The following is a 14,862-nucleotide window of genomic DNA, read 5'->3' on the forward strand; positions in this document are numbered from 1 at the left end:
CTGATTTGAAGTGACTCGTTTCAAGTCTATCCTTCAGTACTTGATATCGTGGGGAGTTTATAGCCTAGATCCGTTACTTCTGATTTGAAGTGACTCGTTTCAAGTCTATCCTTCAGTACTTGATATCGTGGGGAGTTTATAGCCTAGATCCGTTACTTCTGATTTGAAGTGACTCGTTTCAAGTCTATCCTTCAATACTTGATATCGTGAGGAGTTTATAGCCTAGATCCGTTACTTCTGATTTGAAGTGACTCGTTTCAAGTCTATCCTTCAGTACTTGATATCGAGGGGAGTTTAAAGCCTAGATCCGTTACTTCTGATTTGAAGTGACTCGTTTCAAGTCTATCCTTCAGTACTTGATATCGAGGGGAGTTTATAGCCTAGATCCGTTACTTCTGATTTGAAGTGACTCCTTTCAAGTCTATCCTTCAGTACTTGATATCGTGGGGAGTTTATAGCCTAGATCCGTTACTTCTGATTTGAAGTGACTCGTTTCAAGTCTATCCTTCAGTACTTGATGTCGTGGGGAGTTTATAGCCTAGATCCGTTACTTCTGATATGAAGTGACTCGTTTCAAGTCTATCCTTCAGTACTTGATATCGAGGGGAGTTTAAAGCCTAGATCCGTTACTTCTGATATGAAGTGACTCGTTTCAAGTCTATCCTTCAGTACTTGATATCGTGGGGAGTTTATAGCCTAGATCCGTTACTTCTGATATGAAGTGACTCGTTTCAAGTCTATCCTTCAGTACTTGATATCGTGGGGAGTTTAAAGCCTAGATTTGTTACTTCTGATATGAAGTGACTCGTTTGACGTCTATCCTTCAGTACTTGATATTGAGGGGAGTTTATAGCCTAGATCCGTTACTTCTGATTTGAAGTGACTCGTTTCAATTTCTATCCTTCAGTACTTGATATTGAGGGAATTTTAAAGCCTAGATCCGTTACTTCTGATTTGAAGTGACTCGTTTCAAGTCTATCCTTCAGTACTTGATATCTAGGGGAGTTTAAAGCCTAGATCGGTAACTTCTGATTTGAAGTGACTCGTTTGACGTCTATCCTTCAGTACTTGATATCAAGGGGAGTTTTAAAGCCTAGATCCGTTACTTCTGATTTAAAGTGACTCGTTTCAAGTCTATCCTTCAGTACTTGATATCGAGGGGGGTTTTAAAGCCTAGTTCCGTTACTTCTGATATGAAGTGACTCGTTTCAAGTCTATCCTTCAGTACTTGATATCGTGGGGAGTTTATAGCCTAGATCCGTTACTTCTGATTTGAAGTGACTCGTTTCAAGTCTATCCTTCAGTACTTGATATCGAGGGGAGTTTAAAGCCTAGATTTGTTACTTCTGATATGAAGTGACTCGTTTGACGTCTATCCTTCAGTACTTGATATTGAGGGAATTTAAAGCCTAGATCCGTTACTTCTGATTTGAAGTGACTCGTTTCAAGTCTATCCTTCAGTACTTGATATCTAGGGGAGTTTAAAGCCTAGATCGGTAACTTCTGATTTGAAGTGACTCGTTTGACGTCTATCCTTCAGTACTTGATATCAAGGGGAGTTTTAAAGCCTAGATCCGTTACTTCTGATTTAAAGTGACTCGTTTCAAGTCTATCCTTCAGTACTTGATATCGAGGGGGGTTTTAAAGCCTAGATCCGTTACTTCTGATATGAAGTGACTCGTTTCAAGTCTATCCTTCAGTACTTGATATCGTGGGGAGTTTATAGCCTAGATCCGTTACTTCTGATTTGAAGTGACTCGTTTCAAGTCTATCTTCAGTACTTGATATTGAGGGGAGTTTAAAGCCTAGATTTGTTACTTCTGATATGAAGTGACTCGTTTCAAGTCTATCCTTCAGTACTTGATATCCAGGGGGGTTTTAAAGCCTAGATCGGTTACTTCTGATTTGAAGTGACTCGTTTCAAGTCTATCCTTCAGTACTTGATATCCAGGGGGGTTTTAAAGCCTAGATCGGTTACTTCTGATATGAAGTGACTCGTTTCAAGTCTATCCTTCAGTACTTGATATCGAGGGGAGTTCAAAGCCTAGATCCATTACTTCTGATTTGAAGTGACTCGTTTCAAGTCTATCCTTCAGTACTTGATATCGAGGGGAGTTTAAAGCCTAGATCAGCTACTTCTGATTTGAAGTGACTCGTTTCAAGTCTGTTGGTTGGTACTTGATATCGAGATATCAAGTTAAAAGCCTAGATCCGTTACTTACGTTCTGGAGGATCATGATGATGATGATAGAGATTAAGGAGGCCGTGCAAGATGTTACGATGGACGACATTGAACTGACAAACTCACTGTCTGTTCGGGCCAAGGCGACTTTGATAGCGATACGGTAAATGATGACGGCTACGACCGCGGCCACCACTAGGAGAATCTACCCATGGAGAAGAAGAAACACAAGCTTGTGATGAAATCTGATGACTAGAATATATTTCATATTTTCCCCAATTCCTTTTTCATTTCATATTCTTCTCTCTACTGTTTTCATAAGTTTAAAGAGTAAAATTCCAGTGCTCATAATAACCCACAATATTGGAGGGATATCTTTGGTCTTAAAAATTTGTCAAAACTTTTTCGGAGTGTTAACCAGAGGTTGTTGCTAAACCCAAATAATTATCAGCCAGTCTGAACCATTTCAGTGCTAATACCAGTCTAAATACTGTACTCTCATTTCATGCTTCAAAGCACTCGCACGGACAGTATGACCAGTTCCTACAAACCATTATCCAATAGGAAATAGGTAGATTCATACTCTCAATACAAGTGCTTTAAAGCATGATAAATATACCACATATCATGAATATTCAACTGCTTTGAAGCATGATAAATATACCACATATCATGAATATTCAACTGCTTTGAAGCATGATAAATATACCACATACCATGAATATTCAACTGCTTTGAAGCATGATAAATATACCACATATCATGAATATTCAACTGCTTTGAAGCATGATAAATATACCATGTATCATGAATATTCAACTGCTTTGAAGCGTAATAAATATACCACACATTCATGAATATTCAAGAAGCTAAGCCAATCTTAATCCCTTACAATCTCCTTTCTACCACCTCATCCCATCCAATTCTTTCAACAAACCCACTAGATTATTTCTTTCACAAAACTTCCGAGAATGATACCTATTCCCCCTTTAGTTATCTTTAATTCAGAAGTTGCATTTCTAATTCACAATCTGCTTGCCAAACAATATGCATGTAATGAAAGTGTCTCCCCAATCCCCCCCCCCCCCATCCACCCCTGAAACACAAAACTTCCATGATCAAATGTCATTATGATCTAAACAATGCATTTAGTAAACTCACTACTTTAAATCTTAATTATCTCATACACAGAGGTGTGAAATTCTCATTAGGCATGCAGCATATGCATATTTTTCAATCTACCAGCTTAGGTATTAATATTCCAAGAGCTAATCATAAGAGACTAGCCAATCAACAGTGAGAATTATGACTGAACATAACGATTGAAATGCTACCGAATCTCAAATTGTCAAATCAGAACATTTTCGAATCCATGCAAGTCCGTGCAGATTTAAGGAGGTTTAGGACTCAACTACTCCAGAATGGTAGCACAACTCTACATGCTTTGATCTCTTCCACACCTCTGTATTATGTTGACTGGTCTGAAAGAGGCTTGCTGTCTGACAAAATTTTTGGGGAAAAAGATATTAATACTCAACTACTTTGTTTTTCCTGAAATAACTGACATATTCTGTACATACAACTTCAGCTTTTTTGACCAAATCTTGTGCACTTTTAAGCATGAATATTAGGGTCAAATTATAATGCTCAAATTAGGCATTGTCGGGGGTAAATCTGTTATCGAATTGTCTGAGCATGTATTCCAAAGTTTAATGTCAGCCAGAAAACTTAGTAAACTAAAATATATGGAAGGAAAGATCTGTTGAAAACAGCAAACCCCTTTCAAACGTCAGACAAAGCTTTAATAATAACAATAATCATAATAATATAAAATTTATCAAATGTAACAATTTAAACTTTTAATATATCTGAACAAGAATAAATATGAAAAGGGCTAGGCTTTTTGCACTCACCAAGCAAAGCCTCTGAGCCCTCGAGGAAAAAAATTATAATAATGCATAACGTGCCGTAAAAAAAACGTGCAATGCGGGTTATAGGTGTTAGTATTACAAAAAGAGCCCATGATATCAAAATAATCATGCTAGAAATATATATATGCCAAAGAAAATGCATGGAAGGATGCCTACTAGGAATTAGATATACTTATTCCTCTGTGTAGATTTACATCTCATCCTGTTCCATTGTCTATACAGTATACCTTGCCAATTTGTATGAATGTAATATTTGACTTTATTTTATTTTTAATTTTTTTAAATCTTATTTATATATATATTTTTTTGGCCAATTCATATATATATTTTTTTTGCCAATTCACCTGAACAAAGAAATATCTTTTTTGGGGGGGTTCACTTCACAACTAATACATCAGAGAGGTGTTGTTGCCATAGAAATAAGGCAAGACAGATTCAAACTCGGAGAAAGCTTTCACAGTTTGCCCAAAAGGGCTTCACATACTGTAGCTCTGGTACCGAGTAAAATTGAGTAAGAGAGCTAATGTGAGCTATCTTTTCTAGAGTTATTGTGTTATTCCGAACTTTAAATATGAATTTTCACGCAAATAACCTTAATAACAACAATTTGATCACAAACACAGCAAAAGAATATTACATACATATCAAATTTTTGGGGGGTCACTTTTGTTTACTTAAAAAATTAATACATCAGAGCCTTTTGTTGCCACAGAAACACAACATAGATCCAAACTTTGAGAAAGGTTGCTATCGTAAAATCTCCATTTTTGTTCAACAGGAGCAAATTTTTTATATATACATGTATTATTTTCAAATATATTTTAATATTTGTGGGTGTGAATGTGTTTATACTGATACACCACAACAACACTAAATGACTAAAAGTATATAAACTAAATGAATCTGGGTTGAAAACGGCCAGTTGGGACAATTTCCAAATGCTCATACCTCTCAAAACTGTCCTCCCATATCGTTCTTCAAAGCACTCGTACTGACAGTACGAACAGTTCCGAACATTTATCTGATAGAATCATGAATATTCGTACTGCTCGTACTGACAGTACGAGTGCTCTGAAGCTGGGACATGACAGTACAGTATAGTGCAAAGAATTGTCCCAACTGGATGGTCGAGAGATATGTCTTACCATGAACGTAATGAAGACAAAGGAATTGATATATCTAGCGAAACGAACCCGATACGGTGCGTGGGGTTCATCTTCCTACGGGTGAGTACAGAGTGCAGCAGGAGGGAAGAAAATAGAGAGGAAAAAGGGAAGACCATCCACAGAGGAAGGAGAATGCGAGAAGGAGAGGAGGGTTAGTAAGACAAAGGAAGACAATAGAGGTTAGATATAGAAGACAAAAGAATAAATAAGAAGAGTTAATTAGCTGTCAGTGAAGAAAAGAATGAAGTGGGTGAGTCGGGGGTTAGGAGGCGGAACAGAAGGGAGAGGGGAGTACATGAGAGTGGCGAGAGGGGTGCGAAGAAGAGGATTTAATAACAATTTCTACCAAACGTCCTGGTTTTGACGTTTTTGAAGCCAGTTCTGGTATATAAATCTAAACACAATAACCGAGCACTGTTGCAAAATGCAAGCGAAGTCAAATATTCAAATAATTTTCGGTTAGAGGTTCGACAATGTGGTTTACATTGTCTACTCGGATGGTTTCTTACGGTACAAGGACTGCGACGGAAACACAACAGCTCATACCAAATTTGAACAACAACAATTTGAAAATGGAGGACAACAGAACAGTGAATGAAACTTGTATGGGAGTTCAGTGAGAATTCTGAAAAGCTTTTTTTGGCAAGCTCGTCTCAACTTTAGTAAGGTTGAGATAATAAAACTAAAAAAAAAAAGCCCCCAAAACAAGTGAGGTTTTAACAAACCTTTCAGGATCATTTTAATTTTGCGATTCGCGGGCAAAGATTTAGCCGCGACAAGATTTCGTTTAGGGACATACGGGTCAAATTTTCCTAGCAGAAATGTGTCAGTTTTTAACAGTGAAAAGAGAAATATTGTCATAGCTCGACATTAATCAATTCCTTTGTGCTTTCAATAAGAAAGTAAATATTTTTCAGCAGAAAAAAAGAAATATTCAAGAAACCAGGGCGGCAGATAGAAAGAAAGACCGTTGTTGTTAGAGGAAAATAAGAAGCAGTAGAGAGAGAGTGTACAAACAGAAACCATTTCGGTGCTAGTAAAAGAGTAAAAAAACCAAAGTACGAATATATTCAGATAAAAAACCCAACGGCAGAGTCGGTTACAAAATGGCGCAGCCCATATCTGCCCTACGAAACACCACCTATCGGTTCCTCCGACCCTTACCATGAACAGAATAGATGCGATTGAGGCTGCTAATCTTGGGAATTTGTTTCGCAGTGCCATGTACGGTTCGGTCAACTGATCATAGGTCGGGAGGTGGAAAAGTTTGACAATTTGACAAATATACATACATGATAAATGATTCGTTTTTTAATGACGAAAAAGGAAAAAGGGTAAAAAAAATTGAAGTGGTATAAGCGGTTACATTAAAAAGCATGCAAAATAATAATATGAGCAATATACATATCTATACAATGATATGAAACACTTCAACACACAGGGCCGGCTTACAAGGAAAGTTTGTTTCTAACACCAGACTATTCTGCAAAACTCTTGGGAAACAATATGTTTGAAATTACCCCAATGTGTTTGACATTACCCCAATGTGTTTGACATTACCTTAGGAGATTAGCAAGTCTTTTTCATATAGAATCATTGATAAAAAATCTACGATCCATACAAAATTTGAGAAACCATGGAAATTGTCCATAGCATCATTATATCATTTATCCCTCCCTAGGCTTGCAAAATATTCTGGAAAAACGAGAGAAACATTTCCTTGATGACATTTAACGATGAGCGGCTGAGATTGGATGAGTCCATGCCAGTGCGAGCGCACGTAGCACTGCACGGATCCAACCGGAAGATTTGATAGGGTGAGTAGTATACAGGTCGTTAGCGAATTAAAACAAAGGGTGAGCGTTAGTGACTGGTGCGAGTATGCAAATCACCACCCCACGACAGCGTTCTAACTTTTCATCTGTTACCTCCGATGAGCCTTACCATGAACAAAATTGTTACAACCGCCATTGCCAACCGAGGAAACCTTGTTACAAAACTGATATAAGGTTCTGCCAGCTGTATACCAAGGGGTGAATCAACGAGAAAAAATCACCGGGTAAAGAAAGGAATAAAATGTTTGAGTTTTTTTGTTAAGCACAGGTTAATTCCAACATGCTGAATTAATGTACCATGAGTTCTCCTGTGCCAGTTATTCCTAGAGAATTTTACATCAAAAGTCTTTACCCCTTCTATCATCATCAACAATTACTTTAACATTTTTTTACCTGAAAACTATGTACAACCTCATGATTTCAATACCATTCAAACTTCAATGAAATGGCCAGTTTAAATAATTTCATACATAAAAGTGTGTGCAATGCACAACATACATCATGAAAGGTCATTATTTCTGACCTAACTTTATTCAGTCTGGATAACTAAACTTCGTACAACGGCCTAGGAAAAACTGAACGATTATTTTTGCGTAAGAACCACAAGATGAACATGATAACTTTGGAATTAAAAGAAAGCAGCGTTATAAAATCATCCTCCCTAACTGCACGATTGCAAAATTGACACTATAATATAACTAATTGATAGATGTAATAGCAATAGAGTCGCATAAACAAGTGATTTTTTCAAAAGTGAAAGGACTCCGATGAGTCTAAAAGTTTTCACAGAGCGGGTAGACAGTGACCCATGTCGGGCGATGACTCATCAAGACTCATTATGATTCTCGTTAGGTTAAGCGTCCGTTGCAACTTACACCCACGTTTCAAGTCGATATATACTTCCGTGGATTTGGTGTTCAGAGGTATACAACGATGCTACAACATTTATATACCAACCTGCAAACTATTTGGCATCTTTTAATCTATGGAAGCTCATTGACATAAAACTACCATCAAAATGCTAGTCCAATTCCAACATAGTTACAGAATTTGAAAGAACACAAGTCATCTGCTACTCAAGTTGCCATTGAACATAAAAAAATATATAAAAAAATAAAAATAAAAATGTTACAAAGTGCAAACATGGACGCATGCTTATTCATTCATTGGCAATTTTCCATGCATCCAATAGCTTGTTAAGATTTTTTTTTTGTTTTTTCTTTTACGTTAGAACTCGATCAGTTATTCTACTGGTCCCGGCCATTGAGAGGAGCCAGATTAGTAGTCTGTTAACAGGTTTAGGCCTGTTTCTCATTCCCATGATGCATCTGTGGTTTTCCCATGATGCATCTGTGGTTTTACCATGAACACTAATGTCATAATCGATGCAATCAACCGGGGAAATTTTCTTCGCAAGTTCATGTACGGCTCTTCCAACTTTGAGTGAAACGAAATCGGGTTTTTCGGATTAATTACTTGAATTACTTTATAATCACCTCCTCCTCTTCGTACTGTTTCACATTCAAGACACAAAAGAGACGAGGGTCTATTGCTCTGCTTTCGTATTGTGAAAGCTATTTTCCCAACAAAGTTATTAGTTATATTTCAAGCTTGATATCCATGACGGTGAAATGTGGTCAAGTTGACAATTGAAGAACTGTTGTAAGTTAATATTAATAGCCACTGACTAACACTGCACAGCCACACGTCTGTGTGGATGCTAGCCTGCATCTATGCTACCACTGTTAATGTTTCAAAAGCTACTGATGTGACCAGAAATAAGTTAACTTTCGATGAGAATAACCACATTTATTTTCTTCCCTTCCATTATGTAAAACTCATTAGTATTAATTCCTTTTGAAGCTCATCCAGGTTTTCTGTGACAAAATTTCACACATTTTCTTTCAAAAAAACCTCTAAAAAAGTTCAAAAGCATTTTCATTTAGGTTGCATTCCAAGTGAAGTGCTTGAAAATAGCCAAATAAAAATAACAATGAGGTTTATGAATCATCAAGCTACGATCAAGACATACCAGACAGACATGACAAACATTGCCCACAAACCAAAAAGCACAAACTCTATTCACTGCTTGACTTGGCCAGTCAGAGGTACTTGAGGGTGCGGTGGAAAGGGAGGTGGGGGGAGGGGGAGAAGGAAGGGGCAAAAATGGTGGCTGTGTTGAAATTGTTACTGTTAATGTGAGAGTGGGATCATGATCATGACAAGAATCAGCCCATTAACCATAGGTTGCATTTTTCAGCTCTCTTGACCTCAACTTTAAACTGAAACTTTATCTCTCCTGCAATCTGACTGGGATCAGTGAGTTTAGTTTGGAAGAGTTGATTTGTTCACTCACACCTTGCCTTGAACTCCCTATCATTTTAGCCAGAACTACTTGTAAGAGATTGCTATTGTTTGATACTACCGTATAACTACACACACAACATGTACAGTGCGCGTAGAACCATCTCCATTATAGCTATTAATCTGCTGCAGGTTTTAGTTACACATATTTTGACGTGATGAGATTGTGGAGGTTCTAGATACTCTTTTTAGTTTAGGATTTTTTATAAATATTTTTGATATGAATTCTTTTCTCCTTCCCAAACATAGTTTTTAACTAATGCGGAATATTGATACATTTGCACCGTGCAAATCTCTAAAACATTCGCATCATCAAGTTTATTTGTTACACTACTATTGTAACCGTATAGTATGCCGACGAATAGGTGCACTGCACTGAAAACTGATAGTGACTTGGCTACCAGCTGTGTGATGAGTTGCGTTACCGATGGATAGGCAGCTCAACTAAAGTGCGAAAAGATGGGACCCATCACTCGGCTAACCAACTGGAAGAAACCTGCCGTTTGGCACCAAAAAAACGGCAGGTTTTTGGAATGCAACCTACAGCTAATGCATGATGGAGGTGTCAGCTGATCAAGTTTTCAAATAGTTTTGAGTCGAAATTGCTTGAAAATTGAGAAAATCCACTTTGTCATAAAACTTGTTTGTACTTAACGTCAACTTTTCAACTTTTCATGTCAACTTTTTATGTCAACTTCTTATGTCAACTTTTTATGTGACTTTTTATGTGACTTTTCATTTCCACTTTTCAATCCTTCGTTATCTTGAAACTGCAGGCTCGTTAGTAACGGATTTTAAATAATTTTTTTTTCTTTCTCTTATTGTTTTATGAACTCTACAGGTCACTCTATTATTGTCTCACCATATCACAGCAAATGCTAGACCAGAAGAGCATGTAATGGGATTATAAGGCAAGGGGTAGGTGAGGTGCTGGGGGGGGAGGGGTAAGTTGGAGGTATTAGGTGAAGGTGTAGCTGTGTTTTTTGGGTTTGTTGTTCAATTTGTGAACTTTATGAAAAGCAGTGCACATGGACAAGTAATCAGAACACAGATGAAACATAAAAACAAGACAAGACAAAACAAACAAAACAAAAACAAAAACAACATTACATGCAAGCAAAGAAAATTTGTAATAAGAAAACAGGATTTTTTTAATCTGCATATTTTTTAAATTGTAATGAAAGAAGATATCATTGCATAAAATCATAATTCTGACAAATATATATACACGTGCTCAAAATTTTATTGACAGGGAAGCGTTTCTATAATCCAGACAATATTCCTAACGATGATCTATTCACTAAAACAATGAGTCAATTCATTGTAATAGCATGAATGTCATTAAATCCTCGTTTTCATTTCTATGAATCTCATTTTATAATTAACTTCTGAGTCGAGAAAGGAAAGGTTGGTCACAGAAGTAACGTTTTCCAGGAAAGGATCATTTTCTTTTAGTGGCCTTTTGCCTCTTTTCTGGTTTTTTTCTTTCTTTTTTTGTAGATAGAAAAACTTGGGCTTTATTCAAAAAAACTATTCATTTAGGGTAAAAAAAAAAAACTTTTCATACCTTTTCCTGCATTACTATGTTAGATTGTATTACTCACACACATGCCGTCCAGTAAGCAAATAAACATGGCTACTCATTAGCTAGCCTATCCAACCAGACCTTAATTGCATTTCTCGGACACATAAAACATTTGCACTAAACACTGCTCATAGCAATAACGTGCCTCAGTCTGGCATGGGGAATTTCACACGGCCTAACCAACGTTAATGATTTCACATTTGTTTTTTGAACACATGTCGCCAAACGAACTTGTGTCCTCAGCAAGAAACATAGTCATAGAGTAAAGAAATATAACTAAAATTCACCCAGAAAACATAGCCAAACTATCTCACTATGTCCATATATTTCTGCTACAAACAAGTTAGCTTAAACAAGGCAGACATCAAATCCATCGAGTCTTATCGAATAGCTTATTAGAGTTTGGACAAAGCGATCTCATTCATAGCCACATAGATTTCACAAACATGTCCACATAACAGCAAGCTTAGACAAAGCTATCTCATAGAAAACATGTCCACCAAAACCCCCAGCATAGACAACATACACCTTTCTTATCCATGAAGAGTTTAAACCCATGTCCACTTAACAGCTAGCTTAGACAAAGAGACCTCATTCCCATTCAAACAAGTTCAAGTAGCAATTCATTCTCGTTCATAGAAATTCATTAAAATGTCCACCAAACCCCAGCATAGACAACATACACCTTTCTTATCAATGAAGATTTAAAACCATGTCCACTTAACAGCTAGCTTAGACAAAGAGATTTCATAGAAAACATGTCCACCAAACCCCAGCATAACAACATACACCTTTCTTATCCAAACTATGTCCACTTAACAGCTAGCTTAGGCAAAGAGAATTCCCTCTCTTCCACAAAGATTCATGAACATATGCTCATATAACAGCTAGCGTGGACAAAAGGACTCATTCTCAATGATTCAGATTCAGAATAACAAAAATACATCCCCTTAACAAGCTAGCTTTATGGACTTAGTAACCTCAGTCTTATCCACACAGAGCTCGGCAATACGTCCAACTTGACTACTACTTTAAACAGAGAGACCAAACTGATCCACATAGATATATGTCCACTTCAAAGCTAGTTTAGACAAAGCAACTTCAATCTCAACCAGTTTCATGAACACGTCCACCCAAATAGCTCGCTTAAAACAAAGCAACCTCATTCTCTTCCAAACAGATTAATGAACACGTCCACCCAAATAGCTCGCTTAAAGCAAAGCAACCTCATTCTTATCAACAGATACATGAACACGTCCACCCAAATAGCTCGCTTAAACAAAGTGGTTTCATTCATATCCACACATATTCGTGAACATGTCCACCCAAATAGCTTGCTTAAAACAAAGCGACCTCATTCCTATCCACACAGATAACAAGTCCAATCAACAGCTACCTTAAGAGACCTCATTCCCTATGTCATGAAAACGTCAACTTTAAAGCTACACACCTCATTTTCATCCACATGGCTTCATGACTGTATTCGATCGGCAGCTAGCAAAGACAAACAGACTTCACACACTGACACACACACATGTTTGTATTACATTCAGACCGAGGACCCCATTGTATTTTCCATTGTTCAAATCCACGTACCCTAACCTTTAACAATACCCCATACAATAGAAATTCTTCCGAGGACGTGGTGATTCTTTAGAAATCACAACGGAGGACCTGGAATTCTTTTGTTCAAGTCCTCGGTCAGATAGAAAAACAAACGCACATGTTTGTATTACATTCAGACCAAGGATCCCATTGTATTTTCCATTGTTCAAATCCACGTACCCTAACCTTAACAATACCCCATACAATAGAATTCTTCCGAGGATGTGGTGATTCTTTAGAAATCACAACCGAGAACCTGGAATTCTTTTGTTCAAGTCCTCGATCAGAATACAAAACAAACGCACACGCACATACATACCTCACACTCTGACACACTGACAAACACACTGACAAACATACCTCACACTGACACACTGACAAACACACTGACAAACATACCTTGGTAATGGGACTGATCCTCTTGTCTGGGGCTTTGGCTTCGAACTCTGGACGAATGTTTTCCTGATCAACGAAAGGATAAAAGTGAAACAAATTGAAGGTTATTAGGGTGAGACTGGTAACTGGATTGTCATCTGAAGTGAAGCAGTGCAACAAGCCATTCCGCTTCCCTCGTCAAACATATATTCACTGGTTACATTGTACAAAGAACTGCCTCCCAAACTAGTTATAGTAATAGGACTTTTGACAAGATTCTAAGCTGGTTATCATAGTAGGATATTTGACAAGACACCTTCTAACAGAAGAGGTAGAATAGGAATAATTCCTCAAGTTCTTTTTTTATTGTTCCTTTTTGAATACTACAAGTGAACCATAATCTTGGAAAAGATAACAGACCTCAAACTGAAGGTTACCACCCTGGGTCACCCCACCCCCCCTCCCCCTCACAAGCCACAAATGCTTAAATGAACAATTTGCAAAGAAGAAACAGGTCAACAATAACACTGCAATAATAGTCTATTTTGTGTTATGAAGAAACTATTACTTTACAAAGAAATGAAATAATGATTTATAAACAATGATAGGGATGTTATCATACAAAATCCTTATGATTTGTAATGGGCATTCGGTCGCTACGGTTACCTCATTCTCTTCGAAGCCAAAGAGATCCCAATCGTAGGCGATGGTGTTTTCACGCCGTTTCCAGAACTCACAGAACATCGTGGCTGGAGAGAGAGAAAATCGAGCGAGATGAGTGAATGTGTTACGATAGCTTCAATTCTAAACGAGATGTTTGGCAAAAAATATTCCCCATGATATGTAATTCTAACAAAATCAAAGAAACAAGAGAATATATTTGACAGTTGTAGGGTCTGACCATTTGTTGACCCTATAATAATGCTGCTGATGGTGATGACGGTAATGAAACACATGTAATCTTCTTTATGAACTTTATGAACCGTAGGATAAATGCTTATGAAAATCCTATTGGCTGACACAGTTTTAGCCCTGACACAATGCATTTGTTATGCAAAACGTATACAATATTGTACATATACCCCTCCCCCCCCCGCACCTTTTGCCCCTCCATATCTCTTGCCATGCCTCTGTGCCAATGGAAAAATAAAATAAAGTTGATAGATAACCACCTCTTTAGCTATTTCACATTATATGATTTTGAACAATGTTTTGACATTTGTTAAATGACGTGTTTCATACACCCCCATTGGTCTACTACTCCACGATCCCTTCCGACACCTCCCCCCTCCTCCCCCACCCCAGTAACCTTGTCAGATGGTTACAAGTCACTCACATGTATAGTAAAGTGTCACTACCACCTCTCCCCTTCAAGAAAGTAATTTTTCATACAAGGTTATAGAAGGTTTTTTTTTCTGCACTTACCCCATAGAGACATGAAACAAGCAAAGAAGACCGTTGCGCCATTATCAAACAGGTACGTTAGCTGGAAAGAGAGATGAAAAGATGTTAAAAGTGGCTAAACTTATCAGACAACATTGACTTTAGAGCAAATTGTAGTAATTGGTCCGAGTGTTGAAATAGTTTGAGGAATGAACTACACAGAGCAGACATAAAATCAGGGAATTTCGTTTACGCATCGGGATTTATTTCATGTTGTCATATACTGCAAAGCGTGGACTCATCAGACAACATTGACTTCAGTGAAAATTGTAGTAATTGACCTAGTGTTGGGAGACTTAGATGAATGTACTACACAGAGCGTACATGAAATATGGGAATTTCGTTTACGCATCGGGATTTATTTCACTTTGTCATA

At 37.4% G+C, this 14,862-nt stretch overlaps 1 protein-coding gene and 1 long non-coding RNA gene across 10 annotated transcripts in view; both read right to left on the reverse strand.

The window, feature by feature from the left end:
* The window catches only part of LOC139968739 (anoctamin-4-like), a 103,640-nt gene that overhangs the window by 15,009 nt on the left and 73,769 nt on the right, over positions 1–14,862 (reverse strand). For 7 of the 9 annotated variants that reach the window (XM_071973146.1, XM_071973113.1, XM_071973136.1 and 4 more), the window contains 5 exons: positions 14,469–14,529; positions 13,710–13,792; positions 13,068–13,130; positions 6,444–6,518; positions 2,223–2,387 (listed from right to left, as the gene is read on the reverse strand). In XM_071973146.1, the coding sequence (XP_071829247.1) occupies positions 2,223–2,387; positions 6,444–6,518; positions 13,068–13,130; positions 13,710–13,792; positions 14,469–14,529 (447 nt within the window). Of the gene's footprint in view, positions 1–2,222; positions 2,388–5,258; positions 5,334–6,443; positions 6,519–7,223; positions 7,299–13,067; positions 13,131–13,709; positions 13,793–14,468; positions 14,530–14,862 lie in introns of all 9 variants that reach the window. The other 2 variants (XM_071973096.1, XM_071973087.1) reach the window with 2 other exon arrangements.
* On the reverse strand, positions 8,668–13,053 carry LOC139968811 (uncharacterized). The gene is made up of 2 exons (XR_011793541.1): positions 11,855–13,053; positions 8,668–11,591 (listed from the first exon to the last, which is right to left on the reverse strand). It is a non-coding gene; the product is annotated as an uncharacterized lncRNA (long non-coding RNA).

Source organism: Apostichopus japonicus, chromosome 1 (assembly GCF_037975245.1).
Source record: "Apostichopus japonicus isolate 1M-3 chromosome 1, ASM3797524v1, whole genome shotgun sequence".
In the NCBI taxonomy this organism is placed as follows: Eukaryota; Metazoa; Echinodermata; class Holothuroidea; order Aspidochirotida; family Stichopodidae; genus Apostichopus; species Apostichopus japonicus.